The sequence below is a fragment of the Mesoplodon mirus genome (assembly GCF_964341445.2).
Source record: "Mesoplodon mirus genome assembly, chromosome: 8".
Classification (NCBI taxonomy): domain Eukaryota; kingdom Metazoa; phylum Chordata; class Mammalia; order Artiodactyla; family Ziphiidae; genus Mesoplodon; species Mesoplodon mirus.
In genome coordinates, this window is record NC_138984.1 from 24816726 (window position 1) to 24836462 (window position 19737).

At 40.6% G+C, this 19737-nt stretch overlaps 1 protein-coding gene across 2 annotated transcripts in view; it reads left to right on the top strand.

Annotated features, from left to right (window-relative positions):
- Nucleotides 1–3015: 3015 nt before the first annotated feature.
- The window catches only part of ERBB4 (erb-b2 receptor tyrosine kinase 4), a gene marked incomplete at both ends in the record, with an annotated part of 1148799 nt that continues 1132077 nt past the window's right edge, over nt 3016–19737 (top strand). For both annotated transcript variants that reach the window (XM_082631569.1, XM_082631570.1), the window contains one exon: nt 3016–3097. In XM_082631569.1, the coding sequence (XP_082487695.1) occupies nt 3016–3097 (82 nt within the window). The remainder of the gene's footprint in view (nt 3098–19737) is intronic.

The window sequence follows — 19737 nt, forward strand, 5'->3', positions numbered from 1 at the left end:
TAGTGACCAAGGCATTTTGACTGGTCTTACTTGGTATTCTGAGTGGTCCAACTTAGAATGACTCAGTTGAGATGGGAAGCAAGTGAAAGCAGACATAGAACGAATTAATTCTTGACTCTAGCTCATGGCTTCTACTTTCTCACTCTTCCAGTGTGCCCACACAGGGTACCACCTTCCTGTCTAAATCTCTGGGGTCTCATGTTCAAATCATTTGAGCTAGACTCTGAGTACACCAGTCACTGTTGAGTAGGGCTTTTGTTGAGTAGGGCTTTCATGCCAATTCATTTTATAGGCTGGTGGTCAGATACCCAACTTTGGCCAGGTATCAATCATTGTTTCAATCAGTTAGAACCAGGAAAATGGGATCTAGGCAGATCAAATTGAGAATTAGCAAATCATGGGTGTGTCAGGTAATGTAATTGGTGGATACCTTGTATAGGCTGTCTAGCACCTAAAAAAATAGAGACCAATTGTTTAACCAATGAATATTAATTGAAATCTCTCTTTTGCCAAGAATTATTTTAGATGTGTGATTGAAACCAAGGTGTACAGGAGAGTCCCTGCCACAAAAGAGCCTTAAAATTGATGGGGGAGTAAAAACTATCACAGTGGACACAAGTAGAAAAAAACCTTAACATAGCCATTGTATTTAATTTTTCCCTCGATTTAAGCTAAAATACACAATCTATTTCTTCACTTCTTGCAAAATAATTGTTATCAGAAACAAGACTATTCTAATACATAAATTTAAACTTTTCCAAAAGCAATACTTAAAAAAAAAATCACTTAAGTTGCTTTTCTGGGGACAGATGGAAATTTTACAAAGAAGTAGCTTTCATGGAAGAGAGGTGTTTGAGGGTCATCATAAAAAACAGAAGGGGATTTAAGGAAAGGGGAGTGAAAAGAGATTGAATGAAAGAAAAAACAGGGGGGGAGGGTGATAAAAGACAGCATAGATAATCCCAAAGAATGGTGTGCACACTTCTGCTGCAATCAGTACCACTCTGGTTAAGTCACCTTAACCTGCTCTAGGCTTAGTTTTTCCTGGCCCTACGCTGCTCTGGGTAAAGCAGCATGCTCAACTTGTTTGGTCTCCTCTCTGTGCCTGTTAATTGCCTAAGAAAGGGAAGGCTTCAGGCCTCTGGGATGAAGCTGCTGTTTCTCTCTGTTCTAGCTCCATGGAAATTCTTAAGGGACAAGGCTATAGATAAAAGATGTGGGGGAGGAATAGGAAGGTCTCAAATGATGAGTGAGGAGGCAGGGTGGCTTAATTTTTAAGCTCCCCTGATACTTTTTATTTATGTATTTGCTGTTTCTAGAGAAACTGAAAAAGGAAAAGAATTCATACATAGAACGCCTGTGCAAATAGCGAACCAATAACCTCCTACCCTCAGGAGGTTCTGGCCTCCTGTCCAGGGTACAGTTTCAGAGCTGTAAAAAGCAAGGGATGTGTACAATGATATGACCCAATCCCAGATATTTTAGTCTAGAAACTCCTGTAGCTAGCAATGACCTCTGGGGGTTGGGGAGTGTGAACTGGCAGAGTGAGAACATGGAAGGGGACTAAAGCTGGGTCCACTGTAGAAAAAAACCTAATCATTTGAGGTTGGTTATGTCCTGACATTGCCTATTTCAGACTGAACAGCTCAGGCCTGGGACCATTTCTAGCCTTTAGAACCAAATTGGTAGCTTTGGACTAGAAGCTGCTTAATGAGAATGAATCCCAAGCCACGTTGTTGTAGAGTCCAAGGAAAAGATGAAATGACCCGTAAAGTCTAAAAATCTAAGGATGCAGCTCTACAAACGTGGAATTTTAGTTTGGTCCGTTTGGGAGGGTGGGAAGGATGGGAGAGACTGTATAGTTGGGGAAAGACGGGTGCTTAGATTCCCTTCACACTACTTTCTGAGTGTGAAGCATGAGGAAGTAGGAAGGGGGGGTAAGTTTTATGACTGAAGCAGTGTTTTCTTCTATTTCTAGGGCAAGTCCTGTCTGTGGATGAGCACCGTGGTTACTTTCTTGTCTAAGAAAGAAACAAATCTTTTCTGTAAGCACGTCTGCGCACTCTGCGGGCCAGCTGTCCGGGGGCCTCTGGTTCAGTCCGTGGCCTCGGGTGAGCCTATTAAATCCAGCTTCCCCCGCCCCACCACCAGGCTCCCGCTCCCGGACAGGTGTTTTCCCAACTCCCGAGGCCCAAGATTTTGGGGAGTGGCTGAACCAATAAGATTTCCCTTTGGGGGAGAAGGCGTGGCTAGTTGGGTCAGATTGGGGGCGGGGTTTGCGCGGCTGAGCCGAGCCAGCCTGGTTGCGTGGAGGGTTGTTTTACTCACCCACCCCCTACCTTTTTTTTTCTTTTTCTCCCCCCCCCTCCCGGACCGAGTCTTATTAATTTCTCTGTGGGGCTGCAGCTGGAGACGGCGGAGCGTTGGAAATGACGCTCGGAGCTTTAATTACCGCAGCCGCCGGACAAGTGTGAGGAAAGCTGACAGGAAAAAAGGACGGGATCGCGTGAAGCAAGAAGCTTCTGCCCGCCACCCCTCCCTTTCCTCCCAATTTGGACTGGAGGTGCGAGGAAACTGAAAAGGGAGCCGAATAGAGTCCGGCTGTGGGGAGAGGCCGGAAAGCTACCGCCTGTTTGCAATCAACTTTTTTTGGAAACCCTTTTCCGAACCCTTCCTTTTTATTGTTGACCAACCAGGGAGAGAGAGCGAGAAAGTGAGGAGGGAGCGAGAAAGCGGAGGCTCACACGGGGAAATAGCTGTCCGGCCCGACCAGGAGCACCACGCGCACACACTCGAGCTCACTCCCACCCGCGCGCACCCTCTCCCCCCGCTTCTCTGGGCCCCGGCCCCGCGGGCGAGGACTGGGTCGCCCGCGCTCGGAGCCGGTGCCCCGCGCGCGCCAGTGCCCCTCGCGCCCTCACGCGCGCCCGGCTGAGGGATCTCCTCCGTGTGCCTGAAAGGGGATATGCCATTTGGACATGTAATTATCAGCACGGGATCTGAGACTTCCAAAAAATGAAGCTGGCGACAGGACTGGGGGTCTGGGTGAGCCTTCTCGTGGCGGCGGGGACCGTCCAGCCCAGCGCTTCTCAGTCAGGTGAGTCGCGGTCCTTCTCGCGCTCCCGCGGTTGACCCTGCGGCCGACGGCAGAGCTGCGCCGGGTGGCTCCGTCGCCCCCTTCGCCCAGCCGGAGACACGCTCACTCCCGGGCGTGGCGGGATCAATCCATCCGCGCCTCTTCCTTGGGTTTCTTGCGACTCTCTTTCCCCAAACTTATCCTCTGCGTGTGCCTGTGTTCAGTTATCGTGAAAAATCACTCTGCGCCCCTTTTCTCTTTCTCTCTCTCTCTCACCCGCTTCTTTCTCGCGCGTTTTCTGTGAGCCTCGCTAAGCGGGATGCCTTTTGGTGGCGCCCGTTGTGCAGGACGTGGGAGACCCAAAGCCGGAGTCACAGGAGACGCTCCTCTCCGGGTCCGGGCCCCTCGAGGGAAGAAGCCTCGGAGAAGCGCTCCCCGCCCGGGGCCGGGAAGGACGGGGGTCCCGAGGCGGTGGCAGCTGGGCTCCAGTGAGCGGGAGGGCTGTGGAGAAAGCGGCTCCGAGAGAGCGGGCTTTGCACCTGCGTGTGCTGCCCGCGGCCGCTGCGCCCCAGGCCGCCCGAGCCTGCGGGGTCAGACCCGCCTGGAGCCCAGCCTGGGAGCCGGAGCGCGGCGGGAGGACGCGCCTCGGCCCGGGGGCCCACAACGCTAGGCCTCTTCGGCCAGCGTGCCCAGCCCTCGCCCCCATTGACTAGAGGGGCGCTTCCTTGCCTGCCTGCCTGACCGCTTAAAAAAAAAAATTAAAAAAAATGGCTTGACATACTTAAGCTGGGAGCCCGGCCTTCCCGTCGGTTTCTGTGTTTGGCTCCAGGAAGAGTTCTTCCTGTAGTTCAACTTGCTATTGGCCGGAGTCCCTCCAAGTTCTGTTTACTGCCGGGCGCGGCTGCCGAGCCGACCCGTCACGCGGATTGAACCCGAGGCGGGCGCGGCTGCGCTGGGTGCGCGGCAACTGTCGGCCGGAGAGCTCGCGCCCAGGTGCCCCCGCCCGGCAAGAGGCTCACTGACCCGGGAGAGGCAGCGCGGCGGGGTCGGCGCGCCGCGGCCCGCAGGGCCAGTGACAGCACCTGCAGGGCGAGGGAGCTCAAAGTTTCTGACACTTGAGTTTCCTGGGGATGAAAGTGGGACAGGAAAGGGCTGAGGGAAACGGGTGACTGACGCGGCCAAGGGGGGCCTTTTGGAGAGCCGGGGAGATTTCCGGAACCATCCGGGGCTGGTCGCGGGAGCGTGGGAGGCAGCTAGAGAAGATAAAGCCCACGGAGTGGCGAGAGGGAGAGCTTCAGGCCCCCGGAGGGTGTCCTTCTGACCTCACCAAGAAAACAGCGCGCTGTAGTTTTCCCGCTCCGCCCCCGCCACCTCCCCCTCCTCGCCTAGTAAATAACAAGTTACAATCCTCGAGCCTCTCAAAATGACCTTCGAATGGCACAATGTGCACCGTTTGTACTGGACGTTTGCACCCTCCCAATTACTCCGAAATTCTTCATGCATACCAGGTCCCGAGCTCCAGCCACCTCCGGAATTACACCAACACGGATTTGAGATTCCAAGCGGCCTCTTAGATACATCCCTTTTTTTATCTCCCTCCCCACTCCGAGTCCCTTCATATTTCCCCTCAATGGGTTGATTATGCACATTGACCCATTCAAAAGCAGTTGCGACTGACACGCAAGCTTAGCCGAGAGGAATTTCTGCAAGGAGACCTACTGGGGGCCGTCTGGTGCAGCCTCAGCCGCTGGGGGACCCGGCTCCGAGTCCGCAGCAATCTGGTATTAACTGTGCGGCTCGGAGTTGAGCTATGCCGAAAAGCCCTTTTCAGAATTTCTGCAAGGAATGTAATCCAAATTAGTTCTGCAGCTGTCCTCTTCCCCGTCTCAGGCGACACCGGCTCGCGCCCTCGCTGGTCTCTTCTCGCTTCCCCGCGTGAATTGTCAGGCCCACAAGTGAGCCCATTTAGTGCGCGAGGATTAGCGTGCCATTGTTGTTCCGTGTCTGACTCTGCACTTGAAATTCTGGGGGCACAAAGGCGAGCCTCCCTTGTTCGAAATACAAAGTGATCTAGATGAAAGGGCCGCACAAAGAAAAGCTCTCGGGTGCATCCCTGGTGTAATTGCAACACGCACGCTAAGGTGATCCTCTGGAAACTGCAAATGCCCCCGGGACTTCTTTTTTTACTCTTCCGCACCCCCGCCCTGCCGCACCTGGCAGGGAAAGTTCAGCTGGTTTTAATGTAGTGCTTTTAGAAAACCAATTTACGTTCTGGGGTATGAGTGAGGCTCTGCGTGTGTTCGTGGCTACGTACCTATGGCTGTATGTTCCCAAGTAAATGCATATTGCGTGTCTCCCCTCTCGCGGTTAGCAGTCAGTAGCAGTTTGGAGGAGTTTGTTTTGGTCCGAACGAGAAATTAAGTGCGGATAAGTAAACTAAGCTGCCAGAGGGCGACAAGATGTTGAGTGAATTGCTTTTAGATGAAACAAATTAAGGAAACGAGGGAAGACAATCTGCTTCTCGCATTATTAGACACGCTTGGAGTTCAGGGGAAAGTGGCATATTTTTGAAATGCTAATTTCTTAAGAAGCAGAAGGAATGCACCTTATTTACTGCTCTCTGTGAACAGAATAAAAATATGGGAGGGGCAGGATTCTGTTGTATAGATCTAAGGTATTTATTAAAATAATTGTAGTTGAAGAGGACCTATTTTTATTTTTCCTTTTTTGCTTGGGAAAAAAAATCAGCTTTAGAGAAGACAGTGGTTTTTTTTTTTTTAATAGTAATTCTGAAGGGCTTTGTCTCATTTCCAGTGATTTATTTTATCTAGAAATATTATAGTCAAAGGCCCTTTATGTGGATGTTATAAAGCCTTTACCACCAAAAAGAATTCCAAAATTTCTGTCTTCCTGGTATGATGGAAAAATAATCAGTATCACATTTGTGTTGAAATACAATATATGTATGTAAATGTAGTAGCACTGAAGTGACGCCCGTACATACCTTAGTAGATATGTGATGAACAAGTTCAGTTCCATTTTTTTATTTGCAAGTAACTAGGTCCTGCTTTTCATTCTATAAAAGAACACACATTTTTCCTATGTATTTAAGATATATCTCCAAAATTAGTTTTTTTTTTACATTTGAGAAGAAAAAGATTAATAAAACTTAGTTAAATGATGAAAAGATGTTCAATATAATTTAAAAAAAAATCAGTTCTCTCCCTACATGTATTTACTGTAAGCACACCCATGGGTACAGTTTCTCTTTTTTTCTTTCAATATTGAAATTCTTATATATGTAAAAGGAGCCTTTTTAGACTAAGGTATAATTTTTTTTCTTCAGAATGCTTCCAAATAAATTTATACCTATTATTGTGACTGCAGATCACTTGAATATACTATAATGTGGACTGATATGATAAAATTGAATGACTCTGGTTGTGTCATGATTCCTTGATTTCTGATTTTTTTCTCTCAAACCAAACTCCTTTTATTTTTTTAATCATACATGCATAGAAAGTCAAATTTTTTGAAAATCAGGGTACTTACTCCTTTATATGTATAATTTTCATTTAGTCACTGAATATGTGTCTTAATTAAGAAATTACATTAGAATATTTACCAGAGCATGCCCTTCATGGAAGATTTACATACTTTTTGCTCTAACCTGAAAACACTAAGTTTGCATTGGCTGATATTTGGAGTTTGCATTCATTTGAGGAAAAATCATATTTTCTCCTTAAAGTGGATTCAAATATTTAGTATTCATGAGCTTTCATCCCTTTGGTTCTTAAATAGAAGTTCTATTTATCATCTGTCTTATGCACTTACCTTTTCCATTACTATAGATTCTTTTTTATGTCTTATTATTTATTGAGTTTACACATATGAATATATGTTTTCCACATCATCACTAAGGATATTCTTTTTGTGTGTGTCTTTCCCAGCAACCTGCCACTCAGGCACTGCAGGAGTCCTCTGAGCCAGTTTTCATTCTTTCTTTCTGATAAATCTGATATGGCTGGTTGGCTGGACAAATCGCAAGCCATTCCATTGCTCAGATTTATTCCTGAAAGAAAATAAAAAGGCATCGAGCCAAGATCACTAGCACATCTCAAAAACCCTGACTCCAAGGCCAAATCTTTCTACAGAGAAGTCCCCTTTTCCCTTTCTCTCTCCCTCTTTTCCCCTCTTGACCAAAGAAGGAAGGTAGACTGCTGCCATTTAAAAAATGCTAGGGTGCAAGGAAATGTGCTCTATCTAAATATGCTCTGAAGCCTTGTGATTAGAGCCACCTTGAGATTAATGACTATGTAAGGTGCACATTTTAGAAAATAAATTGAATTAGTGTATCTTAAACATGGCAGTGTTTTAAAGTGGTATCGTTTTTAGTATTATTTCAATCCAGTTATTTTAAAAAATTAGCATATATTAAAAATAGCAACAAGTTTTTGCTTTATTTTACAGTGTCCTGCTGCTGTTGGATATCCATGTGTAAATTGTAAGTGCCTATAACATAAATGAAGCAAATGATCAAAAAAGATGTTCTCTTACCTGCAGACTTTTTGGCACTTGCTTTTTGATTCCACCCCTTTAAGAGATACTGCTTTATAGGGCGAGATGTTAATATTTACGTTGAAATTAGCTTATGAATGTTTAAGACTATAGCTGTTTTACAAAAGTTAATTGTCAAGCATATTCCACTGTTACCTTTGACAGTGATCTACTGAGTATGGTTGCAGGGCAGAATTTAATCAAATTATAAACTTTTCTCCAGGTTATATCATTTTAGAAATGTTTTACTATGTTACATTTGACCATATGGAACCAAATTGCATCTTTATCTAGCACTTATTTCCTGAATTAATATAAATATTAGACAGTTAAAGTAAAACATTACTTTTCATGCTTTCTAGTATTCCTACTGACTGAAATTTATAGGTTATAATGACAAATAATCCCTCAATTTTATTTTATTTTTTAAAATAAAAAATATCTTAGATCAGTATTTCCTGAAACTGTAGCTTTCCTACGTAATTTGAAGGAGATTTTGCCTGCCTATTGTGTGGCTAAGTGTGACACAGGACATAGCCAGGTGGTTCAAATCAGGATTTCTATATTGTAGGGACATCGTTCCTCCAGTTTCTTTTTAATACCTTGAGCAACTCACTCCATGTCTTTGTGACTTGGCTTGCATGCCTGAGGGGGAAATGCATGTAATGCATTCTCTATTTCTCCACTGTATAGCCGTTTTCTGAAAAATGGCTTTCAAGTGTTCTGTGATAGTGAGATACATCCCAGTCATGAGTTAATTGATATATTTAAAACATGAGCACATATGTTAATAAACATAATATAAGCTTTCTAACAGACCATTGCTGTCGGAAGAGCACCTGCCTAAAGGAAATAAAGAGATTATTAAGTCTAAAGAATTTGTATTTGAAGGCTATTTCCCCAAAATACTACTTTTCAGAATTGCTCTATGGTCTCTTTAGATTTTGTCTTATTTGGCTTTTTCTGAGTTGTTGATAATTCTGATATGTTTATTAAATAAATTGACCTATTTTCCAATGCTTTAATCAAAGCTTTAAAGCCACTTTCTTGTTGTAATATTTGACACTCCAACTGGTGCTTTCTATTTGTACCAATTTTTCAAGAGGGAAGAGAACTGTCTCACTTTTATAACATAGAGGTGAAATATATGGTATTTGGGGTCCTAATTCTAAAGTGCTTTTTTGAACAGGTAGTAATTGTTTTATAGTTATTTTCATTTTAAATACGTGATTGCTTTGCAGGCCTGTTGCTTGGCACAACTCCAGGGGGCGGCAGCCACATAGAATTTAATGGGAATGGTGTGCGCCTGAGCTATCAGTCGTGCAGCAGCAGCCCTGCTGTTGTGGAATGCTACAGAATAAAGCAGCGGAATAGAAATTAGGAGAATTAGATTCTAGTCATACAATCATTGTCTCTGTGATCTTAGGTTAGACTTCTTGCTTTGTGTCTCAATTTCCTCATCTCTATCAGTATAGCTGAAAGTAATACTTAAAGAGTTAACATCTTGAATGTTTTTAATGATTCAGCTAGACAGAAAAAGAATGTTTAGACTTTTTAGAAAAAAGAAATGCATTGGTTTTCAATTATTTTTATAAAGGAACCTTTTTTTTTTTTTCAAGTGAATTTATGTGTGTAACCCTGGTATCTAAAACAGGTAAAAGGGTGAAAGGAGAAGGCTTTTGTTAAAGCTTTGTCGAGAAGCCAGCTTTGTGTCCCCTGCCTTTGGCACTCTCCCACTTTTCTCCCACTCTGGTGTCTACTCTCCTACGCTGGCTTTACAGAAATCTAGCACTATTTAAAAGCCACTCATCTAGTCCACACCTTTTATTTTCTAACTGAGGAAACTGGGAGCCCAGAGGAGTTAGGTAATATAAAATAGTTGGCAGTTCCCAACACTTCTAACTTTTTAACATACACAGAAGTACTTGAAAAGTTGCAGACACTTAAAAGAAAAGAATAAATAAAGTTTAAGGTTGGGTTATTTTTAAAGAGTATTGGAAGATTGAATGAAAACAAATGGATTGGAGCCATGGGCTTAATTATCAGACTGCGAAGTTCTTTTCAAGGGGAAGACTGTAGGATCATCATCTTTAATTTATATTTAAGAATAATCATTGATTGCATTTATAACTTACAGAACCTTAAGATTAAAGAAACATGGCAAACTTTGTTAAGGTGTAGTTCTGTAAGATGATCTATTCACCTGGTAGTGCCTATTCTGGACATAGAATTTTGACCCTGTAAGTCAGGTAAGGGTTGTTGATGCTAGTATCTGTTTATAATAGTGGCTTCAAGAGTTTTTTACCTGTGACTCTGTGAAGATGACCAATAAGTAGAAAATGGTTATTTCTTCATTCTGTATTAAGTAGTATGCATGCTTTAAGAAAATGGATTATAAAGGGTAAACAATGGGCTCTTCATGACCAGTTAGTTGCTTGGGATCCTTAACTAGCAAATCCATGGGAATACTTCAGATTCATCCAGACCCATCCTTAGATGCAAGGTTCTTTATCTTTATCTTGTTGGGTCCTTATCTTTCTTCAGGCCCTACTAGGATCACAGTTATTCTTTGCACAAGTGCATAAGCTAAGCTTTAAGTACTAAGACTTTATAAATTTACTTTTGTGGTGCATTTGCCTCCTTTCAGTTGGCTTCTGCAAGATGCTGCCTCTGGTCCTTGTGACTTTGAATGTTGTTGATTTAACCTTAACTCTCTCTGGTTGTCCCTGACTTCTCTAAAGTGCCAGAACTGTCTCGGACATGATCAGCATTCTCATGGGGAATACTGAATAGTGACAGAAGGGAGGTTTAAACCTGTTTTGGCAGGAAGAGTCACTTCCTGTTAGGAATTTGCGATAAAAATGGGCCCCCCTCTGTAAAACGTTAACATAGACACGAGGAAACGTCCTCTACAGTATCATTAAACTTCTCCCTTGAGAGCTAACTCAGGATCATTACTGTTAATCATGTTATTTCCAATATCGTGGGGGTTACTGAAGCATACTAAACACGAATAAGAATATATAAGACTCAGTTTCTCAATCCAGAGAGTTAAAGTAATAGGAATCAAGGCACTATGAATATTCTATATTTCATTTGGAACGTTGTCTAAGTGTTTAGAGAGAAGAAAATGAAGGGTGCAATAAGCACTCCTTTATTTTCCAAAAAGGTCAGACTTGTAAATAATAAATTTCACCTACCATATCTTTGCTACTCTTCTGACCTTTACTTATGTCTAGTCCCATATGCACATGGTCTAGGTGGACATCCAAGTTTTAAGCTTTTAAGATACAAATGGGAATTGTAAACCTGCTCTCAAAAAATGTGTCTGCTGGTCTTCTATGATGTGCTGAGAATATCTCGTGGTTCGTTAGGACTGAAAAAATGACAACAGATTCTCTAGGTTCTATGACTACGTCTAGTATGGTTATAGCTTGAGTGATAAGTTATGCAATCCTCTATTTCAAGATGGGTCCCCATCACTAGCAGGCGATGCCTAGTTGAAGTCATGGATGGCATTTTGCTTTAAGCGAACTCTCCTTTTACTAAAAACTTTTTTTTGTCATTATTTCCTATTCTTCCCTGTAGGCTTAGAGGATATGAGAATATGAGATTTTTTTCCCCCTATGGGAACCTATGAAAACCAAATAAAAATAAAACAGAATAATATTTATTTTAGACACACGCGTTCATTTTTAAGAGTTCCTGTTGTCTGATCATTTTGTCTAGAACTAGAGCAGTTAAACAAGTTTTTTTCCCCCCAAAAGGAAATTTGATTGCATGGCTTATTAAAATCTATTCCCTAAGACTTTTGTTGACCTCATCTAGTCATTAAAAACTCAGAGCAGGCTACTACAAGATCCTCTTTACTCATCCCCTTGTTCAATGTCCTTTTACCTCCAAGACTTCCTTCTTGTCACTGCCAGATGACCATTTCTAATATAATACTTTTATTATCCTAGTTTCTATTCAGAAGCCTTCAATGGATTCCCATTGCAGAGTTCAAAGCCTGTTAAAATAGTCTTCAGTTTCCTTTTTGATCCAGTCTTAAGAGTTTCTTAAGATGTATTCTGTCTGAGAACCAGGCTGACCCAGTCAGTGTTCCAGAGCCTTGCTTGCTGTCTTTCCTTTTGCTGACCCCTTTCCCTGGAATTCATGGCTCCCTTGGTTGCCCTCCCTGTCCAAACTGTTGAATCTTTCCAGTTCCATATTAAATCATACCTCTTCATTAGGTCTTCCTTCATTTGCTACCCTAATCTATAATCCTTATCTGTACCACCTATCTGCATTTAATCTTAAACCATTCTATAGTTTTAACTTTTTAAGAGCAAACATTTTTATCAAACCCTGCAGAGACTAATGAGGTGCCACATACATGGTAAGCTCTTTAAAAATATTATTTTTAATGGAAGAATAACATACATTTGCTGAAACAATTTTAAGCTCATTCACAGATGGTTATTATTTATAATTAAACCATATAAGTGCACAAAGTAAGCTGTTCTAAAAACATAGCTATAGAATTCCTAATAATAGATATTAGACATGTTTACCCTGGGAATTTCCTTAGTTGCTTTCTTGAGCTTCCTAAGGTATTTCTTTCAATGGAGTGTTTCCAAGAGTATATCATTTGTCCTCATTCCCATTTTTAGAGTCTGTTCATAATATGGTACCAAGTATATTTGTTAGTTTTATTTTTGGTGAGTTAAATATAAATAAATACCATTCTTAAACATGTAACTGTCTTGTAGCCTGCTATTTTTATGTGGCCATTACTTTGCTTTTCTTACTTATCTCTTATTTTAAAATTTTAATCATTTAAGCAGTAAACATGTACTGACCTATCAGTGTGTTTGAGGACTGTGTTAGGCACTGAGGAGGACATATAAGAAGCTCAAGATGCTAGATTTCCCCTTTCTTTTAAAGAAGGACAGATGAGACCAATGAAACACAATATAAAAAAATATGTTATTAAGTGATTTTTCCAAACTCTTGGGAGGAATTTGCCTCCAGAGAAATGCTAATAAGTATTTCATGAAAAAAGGGTTCCAGACAGAATGTGGCATTTTCTATTCCTAGATGTATGTAATAACACAACTTTGTTAATACTAAGATTTCTCAGTATCTTAAAATAGACAACTAGACATATGCCTCCCATTTGAAAAGGATCCTATAAAAGAAATACTTGCAGCATAACTGTACTGAGAGGTGACTGGGATTCTCTTAGCTGCTCTTTTAGATGATTTACTCTGCATTCTGAAAATTGGTGAAATGATTATAGTATTTATAGATTTTCCCTGGTCAGATTCTACCAGGGAAAATGCTCTTCCAGACATTTCTTCTCAGGTTATCAGATTCCAAGAAACTGTCAACCTTTCTAGGTCACTGTGGTTCCCTAAGTGTACCTTAATTTATAACATCCTGAAAGAGGTAATGTAACTTCAAAACTTACCTAACAGTCTGCAGAGTAATCTATTAATGAGAAAATTGGGTATGGAGACATTAGTACCTCTGTCTGAAAAATTTCTTAGAACTTTCCTGATTGTTTTTCCTTTAAGAATCCCTGAGAAGAAACTTTGAGTCAGGGATTATTGTTCCTACTTTGTAGACGAGGAAGTAGAGATATAAAGCAGCAGTATGTAAGGGTGAAGCCTGACTGGTGCATCCGTCGGTGCAGTTACATGTCTGCCGTGTTCTGAGCCAACTGCCTCTGCCGTCTGCTGCTCCTCCTCTTTCATGCCTTCTCCAGCCACAGGAGCTAGTGACCCTCTGAAAGGCGTGGCTCCTCTACTCTACCTGCCTCACTGTGTGAGAAAAGGATGCTCAGCGCACCAAATCCTTCTGCCTCCAGGTCAGCAGCTCTTTATGCTTTCCCTGGAGCCATTTGAAGAAACTTATCCAATAAATCTATCATTCGAGGAGTCCTCCTTTGGATTACTCTGCATTTCTCCTCATCCTCCTTTGGATTACTCTGCATTTCTCCTCATCCTTTCTATTCTCCAGAGGTCTTTTTGTACGTGTGTGTGTGTGTGTGTGTGTTGTGTGTTGTGTGTTGTGTGTTGTATGTATTAAGGAAATCATCATATAAGCCTTGTCTTCTTGAAAAAACTTCAAAGCAGGGGCATTTCCAAGATGTTGGGACCTGCATTTATGCAGTTTGGGGGACCTCTTTAAAAACAATACAGAAATAAGAATACAAATTAAGTACAGGTCCTTGGGAGGCACCAATGGAAGAGAGGGGCTCTGAAGCTGAAGCCTTTTACAAAAAACTTTATGGTACTTCTGCCTATGTTTGAAAATTATACATTTTAAGAAGTCATATTATTTCTCATTTAGTGTGAATTTTGGGTGTCATTATATATTTTTTTGTTTTTTTTCCTACTGCACGTAGCTAGCATCTACTATTAACGTAGAAGAATGCATTGTTTCGAGAAAAAAATTGTCATAAAGAGTAAAATCACACTATAAAGCACTTCAGTATATCTTTGGATGAAATAATGTGCTCTGTAGAGATAACTTTCAAAATATTTCCACTCTGAATATGAACATGCCTCATCCAGGTATATATATATATATTTTTTTCTTGATGCCATGTTTTTTAAATGGGTCATGTAATGCTGTCTCTTATGCAATTCTGTAGTTCATAATGGTTGGTTTATAATGTTGTGATTTAAAAGAATCTTGACACTTTTGGTATATAAAAGCTATATTACTAAGGCCCTACCACTTGAAATACAACTCATTGAACTTTTAATCATTTGTTATTTAGCACAGTTAAAAAAAAATCTTTGACTTTTACCCTCTGACTATGTTAAATGTGACCATTTTAACTACAATAGGCATTATTAGCTGTGAATGAAACAATGCATCTAAATTAAAATCAGTACTCAGCTCAGATATTTGGTAATATTTTAACTACTAATATATTAACACATTTAAGTAACAATAAAAGGATTAGTATTTCAAGTCACACTTTTACTGTGTAAAAATATCAGCTAAACAGTTAATATTTCCCAGTTGTTTTAACTTCAAATTTAGCAGCCCCATTGTCCCTGGTGATATATCGAAACCTCTAAAAGTGTACTTGGAATTAATGGAAACTGAAGTGATTGGGATTCAGATACAATTCTTTAGTGGCCTTTTTCTTTTCTTTTTTTTAAGTGCAGAATGAAATTTGAAAATATAAAAACTTTGAGATAAATTGAAATAGACAAAACATTTTATGTAACTGTTGATGAAGAGGACATTTATTATTTTTTCTGTACTTACTATATTGCTTGTGGCCAGAATTAGCACACCATGAGCCAGAGAAAGAGATAAGACAAACAGAATGGCACGCAGCTAATTTTGTTTAGCAAATTTAGATCTGATACATGCTGTTTCACTCCTACAAATTGACTCAGCAACTCTTTGAAAGGTACAGATGAAGTTTGTCTCCCACAGTTTAACAGCTTTCGCTCAACATTTATAGGCTGTATAAAAATAAATTTCTGTTAAGTACCACATTTCTCACTGGCAGGATGAGCACTGTGAAGGTAGATTTATTAATGAGAAAAAGGGAAAAAACAAAAATATTTCAATTGTTCCAGGTCTGCTGAAAATAAAATATGTCAAAACATCCAAACTATCTTTGTTTCAAGGACATATATACTGGGCTTGGGATATTTAAGGATTTTGACTATTTGTGAGTGAATCAGAAGTCCCATTTTATGATAATTTTCTGATTCAAATCTGGTATGTGGTTAGATGCATATTCTGGAACTAGTCATTCATCTGCTGGATAAGGCAGCAGGAGGAGATCCACTATAATTATCAGAAAGTGGCTATAAAACAAAACACACAAAAAACCCAAATCTTGGTCTTTGTAAAAAAGTGTCATCAACCAAAAGAATAAATTTTCATGAATTCCTAAGTGAGACTAACTTGTCTGAAAAAATGTCATAAAACATGTAACACTTGATGGAAATATGATCCTAGAAAAAGCCAGGAATTTGGACAGTAATATCCATGTTTGGGAATATCTCAAAAAACATCCCCAAAGTCTTTTCTATCATAGGTATTGTAAAGATATCTAAAAGTTATAGTATTATTTATATACCTGCTAGAGCTTTGTCATGGCTCAAGACTGCATTCTCCATAATCAAGCTCACTATAGAGAATAATTCTCATATTCATGAATTGTTCATCTCATCATATTTTCAGTGGTTATTTCAAGGTTAATTTTTTCAGACAGCTTCTCTCTTGATTAAAGTCTGTAGTAATTGTATATATGCTGATATAGCACACGAAGGTTTTAAGCTAAAGACGTCTTTGATTTCATAGCAGGTCAAGATCAAATGCTTTTCAATGCTTCCTACTCAAATATATGAAAAAATAACTTTTATGTCTTTTTTATTTCTAGTAAGAATGTTGAGACTTTTGTTTGGCTTTTTCAAAATCCTAGAAACCTTTGTGTAAGGGTATGAGCAACAAAGTATATTCCATTGCCAGGACTAGTATCCAAGTGCTATGTTCCTTATGCTTTTATTGTTTGATAAAGTATTAAAATATATTCCTACCGATTGGCTTTCCCAGAGCCCTCCCCTGGCACCTCTCCCTCAGACTTTCCCAGATCAAACAACTAAAGAATTAATATCTGACACAATCAGGGACCTTCAGATCTCTGCTTTGGCATATACTGTGATCCATTCTTATGTGTTTTTGCTGGGATAGTCACTAAATACTACGAATGTTACTCTTACACGTAATAAAAATTTTGCCATAAGTATTTTAAAATAATAGGAATGTGAACAGTATCATACTAACTTTGCCACCATTAAGTATTAGCAGGTATGAAGGAGGCATTATTCTAAGTTGTATATCTCAGCTTAGGTACTAATGATTTGACTTGAAGCTTGGAAAGAAGTGGCTTAAAAACAATAGACAGGATGTCACTGGTTCACAATTGAATTAACCTAGACGCAAATCATGTGAATGAGGCAGGCCAAAGGACTCAAATAAAACAGATGCTGTGAATTTTCCTGAGAGTGAGGCAGGTGCTGATGTGTGATGTGTGTCTTTAAATAGGGCTGCTGAAGAATCACAACAATTTGAATTTGCGAGTGCCATAACTATGTGGGAACAAACATATTACATGCTTATATTATTAATCAGAATGAACAGCTTATCTGGCAAGGTGTCAGCTGCTCCACGAGTGTGTATTGTCACATAAGATATGAGTCTGTCCCTTGAGGGCACTGCATATACTCTTTTCATTTGTGGTGGATAAGAAAACATTCAATTAAAATTTCTTTTACATGATTAAACTGTAATATTGTGAAAGAAGTTGTGAATATCAGCTTAATTATAATACTCTTCGTAACTTCATTTGGACATGTGATTTATTATTTTGCAAAGAAAACTATATTTACAACAAAATAATGGAGTTCCATTTCATTTGAAGAATGATTAAAGAAAGAAGGAGATGCCAGGCATGGAAAAGAGGAGGCTGGGGAAGGGGACATGATAACTATCTTCAAGAGTTGGAGGGCTGTTACACATAAGAGGGATTAGCACTGTTCTGTGTAGCCTTGGAGAACAGAAACATTAGCAGCTGTTTGAAATTGTAAGGTGTCAGATTTCGGTTGAACACCATCAAGGAGTTTCTCACAGTTAGAGCGTCCCAAAGCTGGAATGGTCTGTCCTGGGAGATGGTGAGTTCCTTCATGTGTGTGGGGTGGTAAAGTCTTATCTAACCTCTTCTGTGATGATAAATAATGAATGAGGCAGCTGAAGAACAACTGGTCAGTGATGTTGGGAGCGGGGATTGGGTTCCGTGGCCACTGAGGGCCCTTCACACCCTGAGGGTCTGTCACAAGCACATCATGCCCAAATATCCTTTCCTGGTCTCTGAAAAATAGAGGCAGTGAAAGCCACACTCTTGTCTCTGTGACTAGGATTCCCACCCAAATGCTTTACACCATCTACCTGTCCTTAATAGACTTGTGGATATGTGAAGGATATTTTAAAGTTTGGTTTCCTTAAATATAAAATATTTTGCTCTTATTTTTTCTCAGTAGTCTTTACATTAGACCGTCATACCTCTAATGTAATGTACTATCACAAATAAATCATTCTCAATCGTAAAAACCACATGATACAGAATAAAAGTATACAAATGTTTCATTGTGTTTCTGGGTTTATGCCAGCAGGTATTTATAAGACTGGGTTTAACTTAACCAGAGGGAGAAACATATATAAGAAGGTGAGGACATAGGCAGGGCAGGAAGTTAGAAAAATAGGCCTCTAGTTCTGAGTGGAGGGTAAAGTGTTAAGAACTCAGAGCAAAAGAGAAGCACTTTTCTAAAGGGACTGAAAAATCAAAAAAATAAAAAGATGAAGGCACATATACATGCTTCCATTGGTTACAAATAAAGTAAACCTTTCTCAGTCTGCTTAGGAAATATTTTTCTTCAAGGCCTTTGACATTTCCATCTCTTTTACTACCTATTTTGGATCTATACTGTAAGATCTACACTAAATGAAATGTTTTGCTTTTTTCTTTTGTTGCCATTCTTTTAACCTTCTTTTAGGTTCTCCTGGTATGAAAACTGCATTCCTGTTATATACTGCCTTCTGCCTTAAGTCTTTCTGATTTACCACCTCTCCTGTCTCAGTCTATATCCATTTTATTTTTATTTTTATTTTATTTATTTATTTATTTATTTTGCGGTATGCAGACCTCTCACTGTTGTGGCCTCTCCTGTTGCAGAGCACAGGCTCCGGACGCGCAGGCTCAGCAGCCATGGCTCACAGGCCCAGCCGCTCCGTGGCATGTGGGATCCTCCCGGACCGGGGCACGAACCCGTGTCCCCTGCATCGGCAGGCAGACTCTCAACCACTGCACCACCAGGGAAGCCCCTATATCCATTTTAATGCTTCCTCTGCAACAAGCACTGTGACTGTGCTGGTACTTTTACCCATTAGTTCCAGTGTTCCCTAAAATCTGCATGGTAGGCAGTATTAACTCCATTTTAAAGATAAGGAAACTGAGGCTCAAAATGACGTAACTGGCCAAGATCACAGAGTCAGTTCTCAACAGAGATAATATTCTAACAATCTACTTGGCTACTATTGGGTATACTTCAGACTTAAGATTTTGGTTATCCATCTTTAAAGAGGCAGTGAATGAAGATAACCCACTCAACAAGTCTTTCTCAAGCCTCTCTCTGGCCTTGGTCCTCTTCATTACATTTTTGTCTCAGTTTCTGGATCCCTTCCCCATCTCAACGCTGTGTAAGTTATTCTGAGCTCTTATCTCTCTCCAGAGCTCCCCTCCTTCCTGTCGCTACTGCCTGCTGGGTATCTCTACATGGATCTACCCAGTATCTCTGACTCAAGCAGTCCAACATTTTACTTTCCTCTTTTCACTATGTAGTGTGCTTTTTTTTTTTTTTTTTGTGGTACACGGGCCTCTCACTGTTATGGCCTCTCCCTTTGAGGAGCACAGGCTCCGGACGCACAGGCTCAGTGGCCATGGCTTGTGGGCCCAGCCGCTCCACAGCATGTGGGATCTTCCCGGACTGGGGCACGAACCCGTGTCCCCTGCATCGGCAGGCGGACTCTCAACAACTGTGCCACCAGGGAAGCCCTGTAGTGTGCTTTTAAAATCTTAATTGGTATAAATTTCTATACAACACAACTAATTCTTCATTGATAAAAAGCCAACAAGTCATAATATCTAACAGTTACTAAAGGACTACTGTGTCAGGAAGTGTACTAAAGCACTTCTCATACAATATCTCAACTAATCGACACAACATGCCCACTACTGTCCTCATTTTACAGTCAAGGAGACAGAAATTTAGAGAGATTTTATAATTTACCAAATGGGAAACATCTGTGCGGGTGGCCAATCAGCAATGCCTAAACTCCTAACTATCAATTTTCCATGGTCCAAATTGCAATATTTTATATAAGAAAATAAACTAAAATCTCTAAGAAGGATATTGACAATATAGATTCATTTGTTACCTATTTTAGGCCATTAACAATTATTTTATTTGATACACATAATAATTGTTAATAACCAGGTATATTTGTGAATATGCGAAACTTGGAAACAC